The sequence below is a fragment of the Camelus bactrianus genome, chromosome 12 (genome assembly GCF_048773025.1).
Source record: "Camelus bactrianus isolate YW-2024 breed Bactrian camel chromosome 12, ASM4877302v1, whole genome shotgun sequence".
Classification (NCBI taxonomy): domain Eukaryota; kingdom Metazoa; phylum Chordata; class Mammalia; order Artiodactyla; family Camelidae; genus Camelus; species Camelus bactrianus.
The window spans coordinates 17228682-17253175 of record NC_133550.1 but is presented as its reverse complement, the minus strand read 5'-3'; the positions used below and the strand labels follow the sequence as shown (position 1 = coordinate 17253175).

The 24494-nt window shown below is 46.9% G+C and overlaps 3 protein-coding genes across 20 annotated transcripts in view; all 3 read right to left on the bottom strand.

Annotated features, from left to right (window-relative positions):
* The window catches only part of DDN (dendrin), a 6958-nt gene extending 5616 nt beyond the window's left edge, over nt 1-1342 (bottom strand). Inside the window, exon 1 of the mRNA XM_074374938.1 lies at nt 221-1342. Coding sequence (XP_074231039.1) covers nt 221-579 — 359 coding nt within the window. The 5' untranslated portion in view covers nt 580-1342. The remainder of the gene's footprint in view (nt 1-220) is intronic.
* A 137-nt stretch (nt 1343-1479) lies between these two features.
* Nucleotides 1480-14142, bottom strand: PRKAG1 (protein kinase AMP-activated non-catalytic subunit gamma 1). Of its 4 annotated transcripts, XM_045523612.2 has the most exons (13): nt 14037-14118; nt 10151-10199; nt 6301-6483; nt 4399-4508; nt 4120-4201; nt 3964-4022; nt 3780-3825; nt 3625-3679; nt 3230-3356; nt 2957-3122; nt 2762-2799; nt 2348-2494; nt 1480-2213 (listed from the first exon to the last, which is right to left on the bottom strand). In XM_045523612.2, exons 4-13 carry the CDS (start codon nt 4468-4470, stop codon nt 2109-2111), a joined length of 897 nt encoding a protein of 298 aa, XP_045379568.1. In that variant the 5' UTR covers nt 4471-4508; nt 6301-6483; nt 10151-10199; nt 14037-14118; the 3' UTR covers nt 1480-2108. The 4 variants fall into 4 exon arrangements, with proteins under 4 accessions (XP_045379568.1, XP_010962537.1, XP_045379567.1 ...); XM_010964235.3 differs by lacking the exon at nt 6301-6483 and having other exon boundaries at nt 14037-14142; XM_045523611.2 differs by lacking the exons at nt 6301-6483; nt 14037-14118 and adding an exon at nt 13647-13973.
* A 144-nt stretch (nt 14143-14286) lies between these two features.
* The window catches only part of KMT2D (lysine methyltransferase 2D), a 39335-nt gene continuing 29127 nt past the window's right edge, over nt 14287-24494 (bottom strand). For 11 of the 15 annotated variants that reach the window (XM_074374923.1, XM_074374931.1, XM_074374935.1 and 8 more), the window contains 13 exons: nt 23935-24010; nt 23588-23763; nt 23349-23479; nt 22580-22712; nt 22374-22501; nt 21087-22227; nt 20068-20204; nt 19837-19967; nt 19293-19340; nt 17853-18138; nt 17554-17627; nt 17318-17426; nt 14287-17179 (listed from right to left, as the gene is read on the bottom strand). In XM_074374923.1, the coding sequence (XP_074231024.1) occupies nt 17087-17179; nt 17318-17426; nt 17554-17627; nt 17853-18138; nt 19293-19340; nt 19837-19967; nt 20068-20204; nt 21087-22227; nt 22374-22501; nt 22580-22712; nt 23349-23479; nt 23588-23763; nt 23935-24010 (2663 nt within the window). In that variant the 3' untranslated portion in view covers nt 14287-17086. The remainder of the gene's footprint in view (nt 17180-17317; nt 17427-17553; nt 17628-17852; nt 18139-19292; nt 19341-19836; nt 19968-20067; nt 20205-21086; nt 22228-22373; nt 22502-22579; nt 22713-23348; nt 23480-23587; nt 23764-23934; nt 24011-24494) is intronic. The other 4 variants (XM_074374930.1, XM_074374932.1, XM_074374933.1 and 1 more) reach the window with 1 other exon arrangement.

Sequence of the window (24494 nt, the reverse complement as noted above, 5' to 3'; positions counted from 1 at the left end):
AAGCAGAAGATCCCAATTTGTTTTTCACTAAAGTACATGCAGCCCTTGGGCACAGACCCTTCCTTTTAAGGTAATGAGTCAGGAGGGTTGTTGTAGGACAAGGATTGACTTACTGAGAGCCAGAGAAGCAAAACCCAGGCCTCCTGCTCCCCAGCATGGACCTTCAGAGAGAATCCAAACATCCCCTATCCCCATCCACTTGACCCCCCTTTACACCTACCAGCTGCACCGATGGCTCTTTGCTTGAGGTTGCTTCCTTCCACCCAGTTCCCACCAGAGCCCTAAGGTTTTAAAAGTCCTTGCCTCCCCCCTAGACATGATGGAATGTGACATAAAGAGACATCTGTCCTTTTCATCATGCACCCACCCCCACACACATAAACATACCCTAATTCTAATAACTTGGAAGCCTCCCTCCCTCAAGTCTGGGAATGTGCTGTGAGAGCTGTAAAGGGGTGAAAGTAGAAGCAGGGGCTTCTCCAAAGCCACGGTGCAGCACTGAAAGCAGAGCTCTGATGAGCCCTGATGCTTTTCCCCCATACCATCAGGAAGCCTGCTTTGGAGGAACCAGTATGGCATGGCTGGTTCATCAGAGTTCTTAGGCACAGTGTGAGCAGGGGCAAAGAGTTACTCTGAAATTGCTCCAGATCTTAGGTAAGAAATGGTATCATACCTGCAAGGCATTGATGAGATGGTACCCAGAATTTGGTTTATACCTAACAATCTAGCAGTACCTATGGTGATCAGTGCTGACTACTGTTTTGGTCTACATGGTTTCAGCACAAGGAAAGGGTCTGAGGGGGCAACCATAGTTCTGCTGCTCTCCATCCCCCGCTCTCCAGCTCATATCTCACCTTGGAAGAAAGGCAAGGGATTTGTGAGTTCAAACAGTGTCAGCTCAGCAAAATCCAGAGTCCAGCCTTCCCTGACTGAGAAAAGTTGATGATGGTGGCAAGTCTCTCTGCTTACCTAAAGAAGACCCTCAGTCTGTCTACTCCCTAGTGACCTAGCACTGTTATGGGATTTTCTTTGGGTCCCAGTTATGGTAGGGGCAGAGGGGAAAGTGAGGTGATTAAGGAGGACTGCAGGCAGTAGGGTGGGGAACAATTATGAACAGAGAATCATAAAGGCAGTAAGTAGTGTAGTGGTAAAGTGTGTGTGCTCTGAAGCAAGACTGTTTGGGTTCAACCCTAGTTCTACATTTTACTAGCTGTGTGACCTTGGGCTAGTTACTTAGCCTCTCTGTGCCTCAGTTTAAAAAAAAAACTGTAAAACTGAAATAGTATCTACTATTGTTCTGAGGATTAATTGAAGTAATACATGTAAAGCACTGAGATGGTGCCTGGCACACACTTTTACATAAGGGTGTGTATGTGTGTGCTATTGCTGTTATTAATGATGAGCTGAAGAAGCCATATGAGGTTGGCAGGCTGAAGCAGTAGTGTCTATCAACTACAAAAATCAAACACTGCAACACCATGAAGAGGCTCCTGTCATTTTAATTAGGGTTGCCACGAAAAGCAATAACCTCAGCTAACCACTCTGACCTCCCCCTCCACCTGACTCCCATCTCCCTTCATCTGCATTGAGCACAGGAATCCAAAGGCCCTCCTCCCTAGGATCCTCCTCACTCCCATTATGGGAAGAAATGCCACTAAATGAACTCAGCCTCCTCATACAGCATGAAACAGGATGAATAAAAATATCCTTATGAAGAGTTTTGTTGTGCCTATTATCTTATGGTGGAGTCAGAGACAGAGACAGAGGCAAAGGCTAGGTGAGATCTGGGGATCTCTTAGAGATCAGAATTTGCCTGAGGAGCACAGAGCCCACAGTTCACCCAGAAAGGGGGCTATGTCTAAGAGGGCAGGAGCTAGGATGGGCTAGGCTGAAAGTTCTCCTCAAATGTGAGGATAAGAACAGCTAAAAAAAATCCATTCTCCTTCCCTCCCCTGACACCTTCCCTAGCTCCCATGTAGAAGGATAGGGGACTCTCAGACAGGGAACAGAGTCACAATTCTCTAAAGGTTTCATCTGTAGTTCCCAGAGCTCTGGGCAGGCAGTGAGTGAGGCATATCCCCTGCTGCTGCCTGACCCCTTCCCCCAATTCAGGGCTTCTCTCCACCTGTGAGCACCAGGGCCTGCAGGATGTCAGACAGTGATACAATCCCCTTGACCACATCATTCTCATCCACCACTACAAGTCGGTGAACCTGCATAAAGCAATACAGAAGAGGTTTAGTGCCAGCCTCAGTTCAGGTGAGCCCTTCAGCCCCCCTACCCTTCTTGCCAAACCCCACTCTCAAAGCTGCTCCCTCAGCTCCTTTTGGGTCACTGGTCCCCCTACCTCTGCTTCTACCAGCCTGTTGATGATGGTTTCCAGAGTCTCATGCAGGTAGCATTTGAGGACGCCCTCAAAGTAATGTGATCGATGCTGCAGGGCTTTGGTCACAGACACATCTAGGTTGTTGTAGGTCTTTTCTGCTGCCAGATTCTGGGGAGAGAGAGCAAGATTCATACAGGGAAGCAAGGGAGCCTGCCCCAAACCCTGAGCCTACCCAACCTCACCAGACTGATTTATGGCCATTGTCAACCATGCCCACAAGCCACACCCAACTCATTCAATTCCTTTTCAAATCGGATTTGAAAGCTTGGAAGCTTCTAAAATCCTCTGGTCCCGAAAGAGACTCTCTTCTTCTCCCTCTCCATATTCAATACCCTACCCATTTCCCTACCTCCCGGCTTCCCCGCAATCACTCACGATAACATCAAACTTGGAGTAGATGTCCACCACACGCCCTAGGGAGACAGAGGCAGCTCAGCAAAGAGGATCTGGCATCCAAGGCTCCCCCTGCCCATAGAATCACCCTCCGGGCCAAGCTGAGGGGACAGCAGATTTTCCAGAGCCACCCTGGCTTCCTTGGAGCCCTCCCTCCCCTTCTGCCCAATCTCTCACCTTTCTCATCCACCACTGGCAGGGCTGAGACTCGGTGCTGTACAAAGATGCCCAGAGCCACGTAGACAGGGGTGGTGGTGCGGACCATAGCAATGTTGGCATAGGTGCCGATCTGCAGCTCTTCCAGAGACTTAGACATGAACTCTGGCTTGGGGAACTCAGTGATCTGAGGAAAGAACCATCAGTTTGATCTTTCCAAGGCCCTCCAAACCACCCTTGGATACTCCTCCAACCAGTATATAAGTGGCAAAAACTGGGCTGAGGAACACTTACAAACAATTTGAGGAACTTGAGGATGCGCTTGTGGGTGAGGATGTACAGGGTGTTGCCTGATTCCGGGTCAATAACTGGCAGCCTGTGGATCTTGTTTCGAATTAATGAAGAGACAGCATCAAACAAGCTGTGGGAAGGTAGGGGAAAATGATAAATTTCATAGAGCTGGGCCTAAGAGTGGTCAAAGAGCTCCTTAGAGTGTGCTTATAAACAGGGAAATGAGGTGGTTGGGGGAGAGAAGCAGTGTTCAGACCAGACCTAAAGAGTATGTGTGTGTGTTTGGAAGGAGTGTCTTTTCTCTCTTCTGCCCCTGGATCTTTGGTTATCTAGGGCTTTTGGCCATTCTGATGGCAAGGCTCTTTCCCATTCTGGACAGATGGGTAGATGGAACTCACCTGGCATTAGGAGAAATGCAGACGAGTGGTTTAAAGGAGTCCTGTAGGTACACCTCTGAGGGAAAAGGGAGGTTCACAAAATACCATCATGAAAAACTGTTTCCAGGAAACTCTCCATTCCTTAATCCTTTTACAACCCCTAGTTCTCTACATACCTCTCCAAGTTTCTATCTTGTGTTCTTCCAGCTCATAGATCTGTACCTAAAAGTAGAAGCAAGAGAACTTGAGACTTGATCTCCGTGCTTCATTAACCCATTGTAGTTTGCTTGGTAGAAAGGCAATGAGAATGAGGGATTCTGGGGAGGGAAAGTGGTTTTGGTCATTGGGTTGATTCCTTACCAAAGCTGATTTATAGTAGCGGTGCAGGATATTGATGAAATCAGTGATGGTCAGCATCCCTAGAAGCCGAGACAAGAGCCCTCAACACTGCTCAAAGCTTCTCTCCCTCCCAGCATAAGATGTCAATAAAACTCTGTTTCAGAAACATTTGCTTACCCACAAAACTTTGCTTCTTACTATCCCATAAAGGGGCAGCTCGCACACCATTAGTCACCAAAGCGAAGAAAGCTTTCTTCACCTATAGCCAAAACAGTAATAATCACAAAGGGAAATTCACAGGGGACAGGACTTTAAAACAAGGGCTGGGTATGCTGGGGAAAACATGAGACTAACCCCATAGAAGGACAAGGGTATTACCCTTGGGATGAGATAGGATGAAAGGTATTGAATCAGAAGATCCAAGGAAGGGAGGAGGGAAAAGAGGATTTCACCCACCTGCAGGGAAGTATCAAATACAACCAATTTTGAGCTTGTGGGAATCAGGTCATAGCAGCGATGAGACTTCATGAAGGAAGTATACACGCTATTGTTGGATTCTGAGGTCTCTGCATAGGATAGGATAGTTAGTAGCTTCCTTCCATGCAACAATTCACAACCAAAAGAGGCAGAAAATATAAGTTGTAGTTGCTCACATATTTACAGCATGATTTTATAAGACCCCCTATTCTATCTGTTTTATTCCTATTGTTCCCACAAAACCTGGATAAACCCCTTAGAAATAATTTCATCCAACCCCCATCCCCAGGTGGGACTACATCTACTGGCTCCTTAGGCAAAAGATGGCTGACTAAAACAGAAAGTCTATAATATCTTTCATTAATCCGTTCTAGCCTAACAGTTTTTTCCTCGGGAAGAGAGTATAGCTCAAGTTGTAGACTGCATGCTTAGCATGCACCAGGTCCTGGGTTCAATCCCCAGTACCCCCTCTAAAAATAAATAAACCTAATTACCCCCCCACCAAAAAAAAACTTTCAGTTTTTTTTCTCATCTTTAATTCAAGTTTTCCCTTTCATATATTTGGCATTTTCTCTTGTTCTTTTTTCTCAATTAAGATATAATTAAGAGTGGAGAGGGTATAGCTCAGTGGTAGAGTATGTCAGCATGCACAAGGTCCTGGGTTCAATCCCCAGTACTTCCATTAAAACAAACAAACAAACAAACAAACCTAATCCCCTCCTCCACAAAAAAGAAAACAAATAGCAGAAAAATTTTAATGTAATTAAGCTTCTTAAAATCCAAGTAAGCTTCTTAAACATTTTCTAAGACCTATATATGAGAAAGTCATGGTCCAAGTTGGGCTATTTCAGATCAACACTAGGTTAAAGCCCAGTGTTCAATCATCCTGGCCTCACACACTCTGGAAGTCTATCTGGGGATGACCCTGCAAAACAGAAATCATCCCACCTATTCTAGACAAGTCAGAGACCCTGGCTGTGTTTACCTTTCCATTCCTCTGATTTTAATTGCTTGCCCTAAGCTGGAGAAGGAACCCCCAAAATAACAGCTCAAATGTGCTACATAGTATGTATGCTATATGCACATAAAAATATTACACCATTTAATCCTTACAACAAATCTGTAAGGCAAATATTGTCCTTATTTTTCAGAAAACAGATGGAAAGCAGTGAAAAAACTGCTCAAGGTCATATCATTAGTGACAAGAAGATTCAAACACAGATCCACCTGATTCCAAAGTTTATGCTCTTAAATCCTATGTCAGTTGTTTTTAATTTTTTTTTTACCAGTTATACAGGTACACAGTTTAAAGAGTCAAAATAGTTCTACAAAATTTTTATGAAAAATTGCAGTCCCTAGCACCCATCTCCCTGTAGTGCCCCTCCTCAGAGATGAGACCTCTTTTAGTTGATTATTTTGGTATTTATTTCTATGTCTATAAATAACATGCTTATATGGCTACTTAATTTTTTCCCTTTTAGGCATTATCTGTTATCATGCAAAGAAGATGAAAATTTTCAATTCTCTGTCCTACCAGGACTCCATTATAAACATGCACCTCTCACCACCCCATTCTCCCAGAAGTTAAACTGTAAGGTTGGTTACATCAGTATTTAAATAATTTTGACTGAATATTCATTATTCAGCACTAAGCCAAATAGTAAACTCTGATTTTTTTTCTTTCTTTCACAATTTTGTTTTCTTTGGAGTTAATAATTGTCTTGTCTTTTTGTTTGCTTAATTTTCTACATATAGTACTTATAGCTAATTCAACCCCCAAACTCTTTACCAATTGCTTAAATCTCCTTTCAAGAAGTTCAGAAGCGTAAGACAGTCTATCAATTTAAACTACCCAAAGAAGTCTCTCTGGAGCCTTCTGACCTGCTCAAATCAGGGCTGGTTTGCCTGGTGTGCACTGCTGTCATCCTGAGATCTTCCTCCATCACCATGCAGGGGACCCCTTTCACGTCTCTCCTCTATTGGCACTCCTGTGTCCTGTATCTCATGTTTTCAGCTTTTTTGATTACTCCCTTGTTTTGCTGGAGTACATCTTCCAATAGCTTCCTGAGAAAGGGTGCATGGGAGGTAAATTTTTTGAGACCTTGTAGCCTGCAGATATCTTAATTTTACCCTCATCTCTGATTTATAATTTGGCTGGATATAGAATTCTAGGTTGGAATTTATTTTCCTGCAGAATGTTGAAGGCATTGCTTCATTGCCTTCTAGCTTCTGGTTCAGAGTCCCCGGCAATTCTGATTCTCTGTATGTGACTTTTTTTTTTTTCTCTCTGGAAACTCAGGATCTTCTCTTTGTTTCTAGTGTTCTGAAATCTCATGACGATTGTGCTTTGGGTGGATCAATTTCATCCACTGTGCTGAAGATTCAATGAGTCCTTTCAATATGAAAACTAATGTTCCTCAGTTCCAGGAAATGTTCTTGAATTACTTCCTTGATTGTTTCCTTCCCTCTGTGTTGTCGTTTTTCTTTTTCTGTAACTCCTATTATTTAGATGTTAGACTTCCAAGATGACCTTTTAAGATTTGTTGTTGTTGTTGTTGTTGTTGTTTTTAAAATACAGTAGTCCCCCCTTGACGATGTTTCACTTTCTGCAGTTTCAGTTACCTGGGGTCAACCATGGTCTGAATAGTAAATGGGAAATTCCAGAAATAAACAATTCATAAGTTTTAAATTGCACAGCATTCTGAGCAGCGTGATGCAATCTCTTGCTGTTCAGCTCAGTTCAGCCCTGGACGTCAATCATCCCTTTGTCCAACGTATCCCACCTGACGGTCACTTAGTAGCCGTCTGTTATCAGAATGACTATTGTGGTATCACAGTGCTTGTGTTCAAGTAACCCTTATTTTACTTAGTAATGGCCCCAAAGGACAAAAGTAATGATGCTGGCAATTTGGATATGTAAAATAGAAGCCCTAAAGTACGTCCTATAAGTGAAAAGGTGAAAGTTCTCAACTTAATAAAGGAAAGAAAAAATATCATATGCTGAGGTTGCTAAGATCTACAGACGAGAATGAATCTTCTATCTGTGAAATTGTGAAGAATGAAAAAGGAATTCATGCTAGTTTTTCTGTTTCACCTCCAACTGCAAAAGTTATGGGGTCAGTGTGTGATAAGTGTTAGCTATGATGGAAGAGGCATTAAATTTGTACAATAAGATATTTTGAGAGAGACAGAATGACCAACCACATTCACATAACTTTATTACAGTAGATTGTTATAATTGTTCTATTTTATTATTGCTGTTGTTAATCTTTTACTGAGCCTAATTTGTAAATTAAACTTTATCATAAGTATGTATAAGAAAAAGCATAATAATTATACAGTTTGGTACTATCTGGGATTTCAGACATCCATCAGGGGTCCTGGAATATATCGCCTGTGGTTAAGGGGGTACTATTGTATCTTTTCTATTTCCCTCTTCTTTTATTTATTTATTTATTTTTTTCTACTTCTTTGACTTTTAATCCTACTTTCTGGGAGATTTCCTCAACTTGATTTTTCAAACTTCCTACTTAGTTTAAAATTTTTGCTATTATATTAATTTCCAAGAGCTCCTTTTTATTTTCTGAACTTTTTTTTTCATTGTATACTATACTTGTTTCATGGTGTAATATATTCTTTATCCGAGGTCATATTAATGTTAATTTTTAAAGTTTTCTTCCGTATGCACTGACTTTTCCCCTTTGTTCCTTTTTTTTTTTTTTTTTCTTTTCCATTTGGAGTTGGGGCAGTTTGGATCTCTTTTTTCATGTTAGAGGCTTTGTTTAGATGTCTGGTGATCCTTGCTTTAAAGGAGGATTCAAAATATATTTTAAGAATGGAGTCTTTAAAGGTAATTAGAAGCTCTACGTATATAAATGGGCCTTGTTGACTGTGAACCACTTAGACAGGGAATACTGAGTACTCATTATGTTACATAATTCTTAGGGCTTTCCCATCAATGGGATTCTGGAGAGAAGGACTATTCATTTGATTTTGTGCTTGGAGGATGAGGTCTTTTCGGTCAGCATTCTGGAAACTGAATGGGGGAAAAGGACTGGGGTCTCAGCACTCAGTATAGTTCACTTCAGCTCATGTTTTCAGCACAGTACCTCAGCCTTCACCTGGGCTGGCACTCCTCTCCAGACCTCTAATCTTTGCCAAAGTTGGGATGGGGAGTTGCACTCCCCCGCTGCACTCAGTGGGGAGGGAATCTTGGGATCTGTTTCTTAGACCTTCAATGCTTCTTGGCTTTCCCCACTGCTGGTTTATAATTCAGTTTTCTCAGGTCTGCTAAGTCATTTACCACACTTCTGCCTGCTTTCCAGTTTCTAAAAATTCATTGCTATTGTCTCCTCTCTTGTTCTTCCTATTCTGGTGGTTTTGTATCTTTAAAAATAATTCCTTTATGGTGGTTTTAGTGGCTTTTTGTGAAGGAACAAAAGTAAATGCGTTGTTTAGCCCAGTATCTCTAACTGGAAGGCTACTGTCATTTTTCAAATTTGAAAGCTCACAGACTCCCAAGAACAAGTCTTTTGACACCAGTTTAAGACACACTATACTGATAGTTAAATACTATCATTTTAGGTTACAGGCATTCAAACATATTTGATTTGGTTTTCCTTGTATTTTAAAAATAATTTAAATCAGTTGCCCAATTTAAAAAGCCTGGAGATTTACATCAAAATCCAAATTCTCAGTTTCTTTTCAAAATCAGAAGATCTGACAAAACTAGACCTTGAATTCCTGAATGGTAGCAATTGACCAGACCTGATAGTTGCTGCCTCCTTTTAGATATGACAAGATGGACAGGTTGTCATAGTTATATGCTGCCCATGTCACTGTTTGATCCATGGAGACAATTTGAGTTTTTTCACCCCTGCCTCAGTTGGTGCTAATGCAAATGCACTCAGAAACATAAAATATGCACTGATATCATGTGGCAGAACTCACTTATGAAGAGTCCTCCAGGTAATTCAAAATATGACTATTAACCTTTTTGGATACCAACACATGAAAACAGAACATTTAAACATTGTTGTGGAGAACGCTGACTTTTAAAAATGTGTTCTAGTATTTCATCCCATATGTCAATCCTCTGAGAAAGTGTGTACTCCTAAGGCCATAAACATGTCCTCGGAAGACTAGGAGTGTTCCTGGGCAAAATCCTTTACCAGAGATGCCTGTAAGTTTTGCCTCTTTCTCGATGACCTAGGGTAAGACCATTCCATTCTAACCAGGTATTTGGGCAGGTGCTAGAATTGCCTTCTCCTGTGCCCTGGATTTTAAGGTTTAGTGCCTCTATTTCTAGATTAGTTCTAAGCTTTTTCAAGTCCTTTCTATAATTTCTTGTGTCTACTCAGCAGCTTTAGTGAGATCACTGGATGATAAAATCTTAGTGGCATTATTTCTGGGCTACTCAGAACATACCAGGAACTTCTAAAACATGGTTAGCCAACCCACAGCTGCCTATGGAAGTTTTTCCTGTACCTCGAAAGTTTCTCCCAAGTGGTTTGATAACTGAAGGTATTAATCATCCTCACCCTGCCAAAGATTTATTCCTAGGTGATCTTGCCAAATTATTGTTCCTGATTTGCGTGGTTTGGCACATTATCTGCCTGGCCCAGCTTTGATTTTCCCAGGTAAGACTGGGAGAAACTCAAAAGGATTGCTGAAGACAAGTTAGGATCGAGGTATTGTTTTCATACCAGTTTCCTTTCTTCGGTAAACTCACCTTGAGGATGCTCATTTTCCAGAGCTGAGTAGCTATCTGAAGAAGTGACCTGGAAAAACAAGAAAAATAAAGATTCAGCCTATCTTAGGCTCCATCCATTTGAACCTAGCAACATGAGGGGAAGGGCTGGTGAACTAATTACTTCCTTTAAAGCACTATAAAGTCCTTCAGAAATATTATCTCATTTAATCTTCATAACAGCTCTGAGGCAAATACTATTATTAGCCTTATTTTCACAGATTAGGAAACTGAGGTTCAAGAAATATTAAGCAAACTGCCCAAGGTCACATGGCTGGTAATGGGTGGAATGGGGATTTGAATACAGATCTGCGCAATTTCGAAGCTCATGCCCTTATATACTTTGCTGCCTAATGAAACATTAGGTCTTAAAAGCTGAGACTAGAAAATGTGAGCTTAAGGCTAGCCCCACAAGATTCTCACAGACCTATTTTATAAAAATATGGAAGCCAGAGAGAGCATACTGCCTTACCCCAGTCACTAAGTGGAGCTGTGGGCACCAGAGTCACTGACATACCCCCTACCATCGAGAGAGTGTCACATCTGAGGAGGATCGCAGCAGCTGACTGTCAGAGAGAGTCAAAGCTTGAATGACTGAGGGGTGGATGAGAAGGATAAACGTTCCGAAACTGGGGACTTGAGTCCTTTCAGCACCCTTGTGAGTCAAAAGCTGCTACAGCCCAGAAGATGTTGGTCTTCCAAGCTTCCCTGTCCATGACAGTCTAAGATTAGAGAATGCTTTGAATACAGAGAAACCTTCAGAACCATCTCTGTGCTCCCTCAAGTGGGAACATTTGAGAATTTCATTGTTATCTAGGAACTCAGGAGGGATTATGATAATTTTCAGCTGCTGGAACCAATAGTTTTGGCTCTAATTGCTCTGGGTACTATCCCAAAACTAACTTACAAGTCCTACTTCACCTCCATAGCTGCTGTAGTAACATGAAGTTAAAGGACTTGGCTTGAACCTGGGAGATTGGCTGGCAAACAGGGTCAAGTTGGCAGGGCAGCCCTAAACTTCCCTCCCCTAATGCACCAGGGTGGGGGCAAGAGGATCATCTCCCTCTCTTCTCTCCAGGCTGCATAAGACTATCAGCTTGGCCTGGCATTTTGGCAAAGCTATCAGAACAACCTCATCACTTATAAGTGGGAGAGAAGGCTCTTCAACAGTAAAGATACCCATATGGTATAACACAGTCTCAGATCTATACAAAGAAACAGCTACTTCTGTAGAAATTATTGTACCCACCATATGATACTTATTTACTGCACTGTGCTACAGTTACTTGCTACAGTTACTCTGTTCATTATCTATCCAAACAGACGATAAATTCCCGGAAGCCTGGAACTAACTTATACTTCTTGATAGCTCTCCCTCATATCACTTAGCAGAGGGGTTTGCATGTAACTCTCAACTTTTGTTTTTCAACTCTCAAATTGATAATGATGCACAGTGATATGAACAGAGAAACGTAAGACTAAGTCACAGAGAAAGAAAAGAGACACACAGCTAAACAGAGGTACAGACACCTACATAAGAGTCAGACACAACTGAATATGACTTTATCTTTCTGCCTGTTTCTCCACACAGGAATGATGTAAATATGTCCACTCTCTCTACATTAAATAACATAGGGGATCTGAGACCACTGTACTACATAAATACAAAATACTGTTACAGAGACATACCCTACATCTGACACATAGACTCACAATTTCTTCTGGACTCCTGATCCACATTTCCAATTGCATGCTGGACAACCACAGATGTCACATAGACTCCTCAAATGCTTCAACACAAAACAGAACAGGATCTGTCCCTCCAATCCTCTTATCCTTACTGTGGTTCCCATCTTTGTTTTTGCATTGCCTTAGAACTGCAGTCTTGATTCCTCTAAGAATGAGCTATGCCAAAGAGTCTGCTTAGAATCACAGAGTTGGGCATGATCTAAACTTGTCCTTAACATCTATCAGCTAAGCTGCTATGTTAGAAATGCCTCAAATCCATCTCTTGCCTGTCCACTTTCACAGCTTTAACTTACTTAGCCTTTTACATCTCATTTTTGTAGCATTCTCTAAACTGGTCTCCCTGTTCTAAATCTATTTCCTCTTCAATTCGTTTTTCATGCTGTCACCAAGTTCTCTCACCAAGCCCCTCAGGTTTGGAAAGGACTTTCATCTCCAGCAATGAAGAACTAATTACTCTCTGAAGCCGCTCCATCCACTTACAGAAAGCTGTTAGGAACATTCCTAAAGCATACTTGCTACCTTGCTCATAAATTTTCCATGGGTCTCCTTACTACAAAACAAAGTTCAAACTTAATGTGGTATGCAGTAGTTTCAACCTGACCTCAGCCTACTTTTTCCAGTCTTTTCTCCAACTGTGACCAAAATCCAGAACTCCAGCAGCATTAAGCCACTGGCTCCCTTTGCCACCCCCAATTAATCTCTACATATTCCAATTTCTATGCTCTTGCTCACACTGTTCTCCCAACTTGTAATGCCCTCTCCTGGGTTCACAGTAATTTCTCCCTCCCCTACAGTTCCACAGTCCTTTGTTTGCATCTTGATGGTAGCACTTATTACAATCTACCACAAGTAACAACTATCACTGATTTGCCTTCACCTCCGCTCCAGTTAGGCTGAAAAATCTCAAAGTAGGACTTTTTTTCTTCTTTCTAAAACAACTTCTATTCCAAGAACCTGATCCAGTACATCAAGTATGAGGGCTAAATTAGAAAATCCACATAAAAATGCTTTGTAAACTATAATACATTTATAAGTTTAAAAATGTTATTTTGAATTTAATGGAATCAGACCTTTCATTATTGCTCAAAGTTCTCTTAATCTGTAAGAAATTACTCCCTTCCCTGGGTGACCAGTTGCAAATCATTTTACTACTTTGATCTGGTTTCTTCTTTAGAACCTGAGGGACATGACCTCTCTGCAGGCAGAGGAAGAGTACAGTAAGAAAAATTACTCTGGGCATGTAACTGGTCCAAAGAAAGGTGAACCTGCAGCCCTTAACACAACTACAGTAGCAGATGATAAAAACAAAGATAAGAAGTTACTCTACATAGTTAAAAACTTTTGAAGATGGTAGTGAATGGGAAGGATCCCAGAGTGCTAGTAAAAGGCTCCCGAGAGTGAGGATGGGTCCAAACAGGTAGCAGACAACCTGCGCTATCTCTGGGAGGATGACAGGGATCTGACACAATCGGTCAATGCCTGCTCGCCAACAAGGAGCTATGCCAACATGCCTACTTAGAATCGCAGAGCAGGGCATGACCTAAACTAGTCCAGGGACACAGTGGCCTCTTACACTGAAAGATTCCCTCCTTAAGGGAAACCCCACTTTTCCGTCTTATTAAGTTTATGTGACCCCGCTGGACACCTCAGTTTGGTATAAAAGTCTTTCAGACCTCTTCTACCAAGGACTGCAGGAATCACATTCAGACAACCGGGGACCGGGTGGTACCTGCAAGCGGGGGTCCCTCGGAACCCCCTGCCTCACCCAGGAGAGCTGGATCACATCCCTTCTCTCTGTTCTCTCTCAGGCGAATCTCTGAAGGGCTTGAGGGGCTAAAAGGAAACAAGGCCCGAGACAGCCGGCGTATACGTGGGTTCCAAGGAGGGAGCGAGGAGTCACTCCCCGCCAGGGCAAAAAAGTACCGCGGACGGAAGGCAGGCACAGGCGCGGCCCAGTCCTAGGAGATGCGCTCAGAAGAGCGGAGGGGCAGGGTCACGGGATAGGACCCCCGGCTTCGTTTACTGGGCACCAGCACCGGCCCTGGCCCAGGCTTCCCCGTCCCCTGACCGGGGTTTCAGGCTCCACAGCGCCCCCCAGCCACCCTCCCGCGCTCCTCACCGTCTCCATTGCGAGACGCCGGCCGGGTCCGTTCACTTAGGAAGCTCACCAGGGCCGGGGGGCGGAGAAGGCCCCGCCCCACGTCCGGTACGGCAACGCCACATCCGCTTACGTCAGGACAGACGGAAGCCGAAGGCGGAAGGCGGGCAGCTCACCCTTCCGGCGTGGCCTGGGCTCAGAAACCGCCCTCCCCGGGTCCTGTCGGACCTCACAGATCCCACCGATGGCGAGGGTGACGGGACGGAGCCGCTTGTATTTAAAATGTTCTTTTTTTATTTGTCGTTTAAAAACAAACTTTGAAGAAGCAAAATCCAAAACTTGCCCTTTGCCTCTTGCAACATAAATTATATACAGTTCAGAATGATCGCTGATACAAAACATGCCAAGGACAGGGGGGCGGGGGGTGGAGGGAGAGAGGGCGCTTTAAAAAAGGGAATCATTTCATCCGCTGTTACGAAGGACCAACCTTGCTGTACAGGATACACACAACACAAAATAAAGTCTTCACGGGATTCACACTTGTCAGAGGTTTATTTTTTAAAAAGGGGGAGGGTCCTGGAGGTGAGGGGAGAAGACTGTAAAGGGGGAAAACTGAAAACTGAATATGTGCAAGTGTAAACCAACCCAAAATACAAACACGGGGAGGGGGGAGGGAGGGGAAGGAATTCTGATGCAATTATACAGGCGGGGTACTTAAAAAAAACCAACAACCAAAATTCCAACCTTGTAGCTTGGGTCTGAGTTAGTTTATATAAAAATTAAAAACTGTATAAGGTTTCTTCACTAAATTCTACAGGACTATCGGATACCTAGCATATGCTTACAAAGTCTGCCCCATCCCCTTTTCCCAATCCAAGGAACCAAGCCCCAACTAGAGCCTGACTCGCAGGAGCCAATCTCCCCCTCCCTGTAGCCTAGACTTTTTGCTCTTGGAAAAGAACACCCAATGGCTTTGGGGGCAGCAGCCTGGTCTCCCCACTGTCTGATTTAATTACAGTGGTTTCTGTGGGGGTGGGGGGATGTTATTCTCTTAAAACATTTGCAGCTTGAAACAGTTGAGGAAGCAGCTTAAAAAAAAAAAATCTCCCTACCCCCATCAATCCGCAACCCCCCAAATTCAAAAACAAAACAAAAACAAACCTAAAATCACAACAGCGACCGTGCTCCCCCTCCAGCAGGCCCGCCCTTACACCGCCACCAAGCCCACCCCTACACTCCAGACATTTGATTCTTGAAAATATTAATTACAAAATGCCCTTTGCCCACAGCCCCTAGGAGAGAACTGCATATAAGCTTCATCTTCATCCCCATGGCTCCCTACCAGAGAGGGGTCTGGGGCCTCACCCAGCCCCTGACCTACCCCTACCCCCAGGAAGAGGTTCAACTGCAGCACAAGCTTGGGCAGAAAGGGGAAGGAAAGGGAGGCAGGGGAACCCATTACCCTCTGGCTCCCCCTGGGGCCAGCTCACTTTTGTGCGTTATAACATAGTCCAACTATACAAAACGGGGTGGGAATCGCCCAGCCTCTATACCCCCACCTTACAGCAGTCACAGCCAGGGGGTGGGGAGGAGGGGGTGAGGAAAAGGGCGGTAGGTTGGGTAATGGAGGGGGCCCCCCCACAAGGGGAGCTCCATGTGTCCGCCCCACGCCCCCCTACCATTTATAAACTGGTTTTGTAAAAAGAAAATAGATATATTTATATAGAATATATAAAGCACAAAAATTAGTAGTTTTACATTTGCTCTCCCCGGGGGTTGGGGGAGAGGGGAGGGTTCTCACCTCCAGCCGGCTCCCCCATGCCCCACAAGACTATGTACAATCCCATGTATAAATAGATAAATACCCCCCACCCTCCCCGCGCTGACACTAAGCTCCCCCACCCCCACATCACCACCCCTTCCCACCAGACCAGCAGCAGTTTGGTGACTGAGGGAAAGTGGGAGCTCCGGGCCACACCCTGCCTCACTGGGTATGGGCATGCCACTCAGGGATAGCCCTCACCCTACCACCCACCCACCCCATCCAGGGGCTGGAGGGCAAATGGGCTCATGATGGGGTTGGGAAAACAGGAGGGAGATATCCTGGTCCTAGGTTTAGCACACCCCTCCTGCCCCCATGTCCAGATGGAGAAGGAAGTCCTAGAGCAACTAGGGGCCAGTCATCCCCAATCTTCATCATTAGCCTCAACCACCATCCCATGCCCATAATTAAAAACAAAGATGGATTTTTTGTTGTTGTTTTTTCTTCTTCCTCCTACCCCCCTTCCACCCACTCAGAAGAGGGCAGTGAGGTGGGGGAGAGGGTTGGGGCAGTAGGGGGCTTGGAGAGGGTCTCACATTTCAAAACAGCAAAAAATCCAACACTTAAATGAGGTAGGTGTGGGTGCGGGGTCTCCTTGCCCGGCTTGCCTGGCTTGCCCTCCTGGGCAGCTGGGCGCCTCTTTCCCGTTCATGTTGCATTTGTCAGAGTGGAAAACAAGGAAACACAACCCATAGAGAGACAGAAACACAGAGGAGAAGAGGGAGACAGAGACAGATTGAGAGGGAAGGGGATGGGGGTGAGGGTGGGGGCAGGACCCGGCAGGCAGGGCCAGGTGTGAGACCCGGCCTTTGGGATTGTCAAGCTTAGTCAAGTCTCTTTGCAGCCTTGAGTTGGGCCAGAGAGGTCGGTGGGAGCAGCAGGGCTGTGAGGCCCGGCCACACATCCTCCTCCCCCCTCCCTGCTGCCTCCCAGATGCTTCTGGGTAGTTCCCGGCCCATATCCCCCTCAAACCTGAGATGCCCAATGGCTGCTTCTGTCTGGCCCCTCCTGGAGCTGGGGGCAGAGATGCTAGCCTGGGGGCCGGTGGCGGGGAAGAGGGTCGTCCCTGGTGCCCAGGGCGGGCTTGGCCTAGGGCCCTCTGCCCCAGCCTCCTGCTCCAGGGGCTCCGGTCAGCCGGCAGCCCCAGCCCTGGGTCCTGGCTCTGGCTGCTACCTCTCTTCCCCCTCATCCCTTTCAGGGAAGAGGTTGGGGGTGGGGGGACTCCCCTGCCTGGTAGCCTCAAAGCTTCTTAGTTCATCCATTTCCGACAATTCCAGGCTCCACAGTGGCAGGGGATCTTGTGCTGATCGTCCTCAAAGTCAAACTGATAGTCATAGGTCAGCTGGAAAGAGAAGAGGGCAGAATCAATACCAGCCCCCCAGAGGAAGTGGGGGAGGGCAGTGGCCTTGGAACTTGACTCCTGGGGAAGGACAGAGAAGAAGGAGCTTCTTTGTCACTCACTGAGGATGCTTCCTCTTACCTCCTCTCCTTTGGGGATTCGCCGGCTGGAGATGATGATGATTTTGTCCTCCTTGTCAAATGTCACAACTTCTGCCACACAGTTAGGGGCACATGAATGGTTAATGTACCTAGGCAGTGAGACAGAGTCAGAGATGTCAAGCAATTTGAGTTGGATGATTCTGGTTCCTTGTTGGCCCACCCCCAGAATGCCACCCTCAGGGACCCGTAAATCCCTTCTTCTCATCCTTCTCTCACCTGGCAGGACCTCCAGTCAACGTAGCATCAATCACATGTTCGTTGTTTATTCGGAACATGTAGATGCCTCGATTCTAGAAAGGCAGAGGTTGCAGAAGAAGCAGCAAGAATATCAGAGAATGGCAGCAGAGGTGGTGGGATCAGGTAGTGGGCTTATCTTTGTTTCTTATTCTTCCTTTCTTCTGCCTCTCCCCTCCTCTTCCCACAGCTTTCCACCTGCTCCTCTGGCCCCAGTCCTGCCCCTTGCCCTTGGCTGAGTGTGGACCATGCACTATCACGGCCCCTCTGCCAGCCCATACCTGCTCCTCATAGATTTTCTCCCGCCGGTTGGCCACCTCATTGCGAATGATGGTGCCAATGTACTCGATGACCATTGTGTGCTTTTCTAGGTCCTTGGCTGCATAGAGCCCCAGGCCCTGGATACGGGAGCGAGCCAGATACACATTGTTCTTCCACTCGGTGCGCAGCCGCCGGTACTGAGATGACTTGGAGTGCACAAACTGCTTGCTGTACGGGGTGTTGGTCTCACCTGTGAAGGTGCTCTGATATGCTTTGGACATGCTGGTGCTGTTCAGAGTGTGGGGCCTGGGAGGTGATATAGTCCATGACAAGACAGCTCTCCCTCAGAGCAGACGCACACCACCCGCTTCCTCCCTGGGATGTGTGACACTCCAGTTAGGGGTGTGTGCTGCCTTGGGAATGGAGTGGAGGCATCTGGGTCTTGGCTTTGGTGAGGCAGCAACTAGCTACAGGGACCCTTCCAACACCCTGGATGGCACAGAGAGCCCAGGATGGGGGGTGGGGGTGTGAAGGGAGGGAAGGGGCCCTGATTCCCCTACACTGAGCCTGCTCTCCCATCACCCTACCTTCTACCACCCTCCTGCCAAACTGGACTCAAGGCCGTGCTCCTCTGGGACATCTTCCCTAAGCAGCTCAGGCCTGGAATTTAAGCTCAGGATTTGCTCAAATATCTGAGTCCTACCTCCTGCTTATGCTGGAAGCTCCTGCTTATACTGGTAGCCGTGTCTACCACACGGGGCTGGATCTGAATTAAAACTGGCTCTGAATTCACAGCCAAAAGGTGGTAACCTTTCCTTTCTTCAGACTGTCCCCTACTCTGACATAAGATTGGGCTCTGTGCAGATGGCTCAGTGCAGGGGAATTACTGCTGCCTGGCAGGATGCCTTTCCACCACCCTAGGGCACCAGCCAAATTCTTGCCCATCCCAGATCAGTGGTTTTCAAACGTTTTTGATTATATTTTTTATACAGCAGAATTTTTTTTTTTAACAAAACTTTACAGGAACTCCAATACATAAACTAGGCGGAAACAGAATTTTTCTGGTTGAATCCAATTTGGGGAAGGGGGAGTTATGCATGGGGAGGGCCACGTTCTCCCCACTCAGTTTATGTGTTCCAGGGCTTTCTGGAACACACACAGTTTGAAAACCACTGTTACAGAGCATCAAGGATTAGGGCTGACTGGGGCAGAGTCTGACGCTTTACAGCAGCCCAAGAAGCAACCAAAGGCCTCCAAGAAAGCCCTGCTACCATGGATTCTGCCTCCCTCTACCCAGGGACCAAGGTCAGGCTATTGTGGTACACACAAAGAACAGCGAACCACAAGTCAAGTGGCAAGGCTCTGGTCCCAGCTGTGCGACCTTTGTCTAGTCATTTAACTTTTCTGGGTCTCAGTTTTCTCAGCTGTAAAATGGGGATCATACCACCTGCCCTACCTACCTCATATGGTTGTTGTGAGGATCAAATGAGATAATGGATGTGAAAACGCTTTGAAAAAAAAAGTATAAAGTGCTATACAAATGTAAGGTTTTATTATTTTCCTATTATATTCCTAATTATTTATTTTTGACACCAACTCAGCCTGGGGAAGGGATGGTGAACCTAGCACTCACAGGGCATCTGTCTGAGGTTTGGAAGAATCATAGGCCCCCAGAAACAAAACAGGAAAGGAAGGTGGTGACTGGGTCCTCTATACATTTCATAATATTTCACCACTGTCTACCCAGATCCTCCCCAATGGTCATTCCCAGGGTGCCCAAGATAAGTCTGTCCCTGGATGACAGGTCAACCCAGAACACCTGGGTTGGGGGAGGTGGAAAGGGATACCCTAGTGATCCTGTGTACCCTTTAATCAGGAGGCCTAAAGTTATCCCCCCAGTCTCTCCAAGGGAACTCTGATCTGTAACCCTGAATACTCATAATTGGCCAGAGGGTGCCTACCAAGCCCCACACCCACATCCCTTGGCTGCAGCCATAAGCTCACCGTTTGTAGTGTGTGAGGATTTTAGGCTCTGATCGCGCACAACCAGTGGGGTTGATCATGAGCGGGAGCTCCATCAGGGGGTGGCGTCCATAGCGGAATAAATAATTTTGGCAGCTCTCCACTCCAGGCAGCTGTGGGCACAGATCATGCTCACTTTAGCCTGAGTACTTCTGGGGCAGGAACAACACTCCAGGTGCCCACCTGGCTCCCAGCCCTCGGCCCCCTCCTTACTGATTCAGCTATGCGCAGCACCGCATGCACCGTCAGCCCAAAGAGCTCCTCGCCTTTCAGGTACTCAGGGAAGAGCCGCAGCATGTCAGCCTCTTTTCTCATGGCAGCCACAGGCTCAATGATGCGATTCCACACCGCTGAGAGGAGGGGAAAGAGAGCAGCCCTCAGAGGCAACTTCTTCTGCTCACTAACCTCAGTCCTAACCTTGATCCAAAACTGTAGTTGTTTTCTGTAGCTGCTCATCCCTCTGTCACGAGAGTGTGTGGTTCCTCAGGACCCCCTCTTGGCCTCCCAGTCTCAGTCTCCCTCAACAACCCTGGAGGGACATCAGAGAGCCCTGTGACACAGAAACATGAACCCAGGGCCCAGGGTACCCAGCACAGGCCACGGGCCTTACTGAGAGCCAGAACAAGAGGCATGTTTTGGAGTTGAGAAGACTTGGGTTCAGTTTCTAATACTGGCCATGGGGCCTTAAGGCAAACACTCAAATCTCTCTATGACTCAGTTCCTTTATGTATAAACTTGGCATACTGATAGTACTTACCTTGTAGAATTGCATGAACAAAATAACCTACATGAATCACTCAGCTTAGTTTGTATCACACAGGACGTGCTTGCTAAAATGTAATGACACCTACTGTTACTTTTATCATTAACGCGGAAACTAAGATCAGAAGATTTTATCTGGCGAAAAACAACCATAAGGAACCTGAGGATCAGATTGGGTGAGCTAGATGACAGGGTCTCAGAACTGTATCCTTTAGTTCCACAAGGTTAGGAAAAGGAGCTGGAATACATGCAGTTAGACAAGCGAAATACCTTCAATTACAAGGGAATTCAAGGTGACTGAGAGATGCCAAAACATTTTCTCTGGGGATCTCCAGAGACCTTCACCTGCCCAAAGTTGGGGAGGAAGATCCCTCCCCAGGAGCCCACAGATCTCCTCTCAACATCATAAAGGTGATTCTGGGAGAAACTTGCCCAATTTCACACTACCACTTCAAGGGCCCCTTGCTCACCCTGGGGAGAGGCGTCAGTGAAGACCAGGTCCTCCAGGCCCTGCTCCATGACTTTGATCACGAACTCTGGCCGCCCATTGTTCTCGCCGATGGAGCAGCGGTAGCAGCAGCGGCGGTTGTTAGTACGGAGGCTCCAGTAGATGCGAGTGGCCTCGTAGCCCACGGGATAGAGGGCAGTGGCACTGTGGAAGTCAGCCATCTGGTGGGGGAGCAGCTGTCCAATGGCGTGGAACACAAGACCCCCCACACGGAACATATGCAGCCGCTCTCCTCGCTGGATGATGCTGGCGATTTGCTTCACCTCATCCCGCTCAATGTAGACCCGCCGGAAGACAGCAAAAGAGCTCAGCTCCTGCTCACAGGGCCCCTTGATCTTATGCATTGGACACAGCATGGTCTTGTCCTTGAAGAACATGCACTTGGCGCGGATGGCACAGGCAAAATGGTAAACATTGGGGCAACGCATGCGATTGCAGCTGCTGGTGGCACCAGTGCGCTGACATAGAGAGCACTTGGTGAGCAGTCCTCGGTGCAGGGCAACCTCCACATTCATCAGAGCCCCACCCTGCGTCTCGTATACTTCTGTGGACCACAGGGCACAGTTGAGGTGCACCCATAAGTCCAGGTCCAGGTTCAGCAGGCGGGCGGGCCCATCAGTGGCACCATCCCCCTCCTCATGACAGAAGCAGCAGCGCCGCATGTCTCGAGGCACCTTGTCAGGTCGCAGGGCTGTGCCAAGCTGTTCCATAAACTCTGCCACTTCCCGCTCATCCTCCTGCCGCCCGCTGCCCTTCTGGATGGTCAGCAGCAGCCGCAGCCGCTTCCAGCGCACACCCTTCCACTTCTTGAGGCGAGGGGGCCGGGAATCTTCACCTTCTTCAGAAGGCCGAGCTCGGGGCTTGGGCCGGGCTGATTCAGGGGATGAGGCCAGTGGCAGAGGCGAGGGGACTGGTGGCTCAGCTAAAGGTTCAGCTGGAAGTTCAACCAAGGGTTCAGCCGGGGGGCTGGCAGGAGAGGGTGCCAAGGGAGAAGGGGGAGGGGAGGGCTCTTCAGGAGGTGGGGCCGAAAGCTGTCGCACATCCAGGTTGGAGACGCTGTAGGTGTAGCTGTGTTGGGTGGGTGGCTCTGGGGCTGGGCTTTCCTATGGGAAGATGCCCTGGATGGTTAGTGGCAGCTCCTCACTTAACTAGTCCTCTCTCTATTCCCACCCAGATTCCACTAGCCCAAAAACCCTTTGCCTTCTCTGTCCTAGCTAGATACCCACCCCCTTTCCTCCAACAGACCCACCTGTTTGAGAAGGCTCAAGATGTCTAACTGGCTCTTGAGGGTATAGCCAGGTAACACAGCATCAAACTGCTTCAGCCAATCAGGGCCAGCTTCTGGGCTCTTGCCTCCCAGACCCTTTTCTTTCCCACCTGCAGGAAGGAAGGGGTCAGAGCCTCCCACCAGAATCATTCCTTGCAGGTCCCAAGGAGCTTCCCTGCCATACTCACCAGCGCCCTCAGCTTCCCCCTTCTTAGGCTCAATGCCTGCCCGGGCGGGGCTCTCTGGGAACAGCACCTCATAGGAGTTGGGGATCTTCATGCTTAGCAGCTCTGCCACTGCCACCATCACACCATTCAGGTTCTGCCAGGGCAGGAAAGGGGGTGGGAGAGCCGTGTGGAGTGAGCACTCCCACCAGCTTGGTGGGAACAAGGACACCCAGAATACAATTTCCCAATCGGCCGGTCAGTCTTGCCCTCTGCCATCCAGCTCTCCTTCTCCAAACTGCTGTGGGCACTAACAGGAGCTCCATAAAAAAGAGACCGGTGTCAACTAAGTTTAAGAAATGACACATGCTACATCCACTACTTGGAAACTCACAATACACGTTGGCAAAGTAAAGGATGTGAAGAGTCTTGTCATAAAAAAACTGTTTTGTTATTTTAACTGGGATTTCTAATTTCCTTTGACCACAAAAACCTGGTAACATTTTCAAAAACAGAGTTCCACCCAATGTGACTAGGGACGTGCTGTCTTGCAGCATTTGTCACATTTTACACACTCTCCTATTTGTTGACTTGCCTCTTTACCACTGAACTATGAGCCCCTCGAGGTCAAGGATCCCCTGTGCTTCATTTTCCCTAATCCCACAGTCCAGCTCAGGCTTTCATACAGTAGGTTCTCAACACAGTTCTGAATGACTAAACTTATCCAGACAAGATTCTAGGACTGCTCCCTGACTAGCACCACCTTGGCCTCCGAGGTACCCCCAGGACACACCTTGGCTGCAGCAGCAGAAACCGTCAGCATGACTGACACCTCGCTTCCTTTGCCCTTTTCCCAAGTTGTGGCAGGCAGCTTCCCAGGGGCCTCCAGATCCAGGGTCCCATAAGGTTTGGTATCTGGGAAGACTGAGAAAGAGAGATCTGTATAAATAAGCTGCAGGTGCCTCTCTCCCCAGCTTCTGACAATGCAGCCTGGCCTGGCCAGGTCTGATCCATGCCCAGAACAGCCTCTACCTGGGATGCTGGCCCGAGGAATGATGGGGATGACGGGGGAGAGAGCCCGGTCATCCTGCTCCCACCGGCCTGAGCCCAGCTGTGGGAAACGAGGGGCCTCCTCCCCCAGGATGCTCTCAGGGGATGAAGCTGGCACAATGCTGTCAGGAGAATCGCTGTCCTCGTCACTCTCCATCCTGTGGGCCAAAAGTAAACAATCACTGCTACAGCCAGGCAGATGCCCTCTCCCAAATCTAGAGATCAGCAGATGTCACAGCCTTACTTGAATCTGCCATTAGCCAAAGGAAAAATAAGGCAACCTGTCTCCCACCCCAATTCCTCAACCCCATTTTTGGCCCCAACTGCACCTGACATCCTCAGTCTGATTGTGTGGAGGCGTAGGCAAGGCGGCCAGCAGGTCTAGACTCTTCACCTCTGAAGCATCTGAGGGGTAGGCAGGAAAAGAAAAGCCAGGTTGAGAGATGCCAGAGCCGATGGTGCTTTCTCCCCGTATTTCAGCCCTAACTAGTACAAGATCTAGCTTAGCCATCACGACCACTGTCTACCCATCCACCCATCTAGCAGTTTGGGGCAGATGAGCCATATTGAAACTTTCTAAGGAGTGGACTCTTCAGGTGCATGCTTTGCTTATAGCCTCTTAGCAAATCCATTAGGGATTATCTATCTCATAGTAAGAAAACTGAGGCTCACACAAGTCAGTCAAGTTACTTGGCTGCAGTAACACAGCTAAAGGAACACAGGAGCCAGAATTCAAATCCAGATCTGACTGTAGTTCATACCCACTGAAGCTGGGCTATTCCTTACAAGCAAAAGTTTCATTAACACTCTCCCTACTCTGTTACCTTTGCTCTGGACTCCAGAAGCCCATCCTTGCCTCCAATTAGTCAGTCCTGAAGAAGTCCCTATC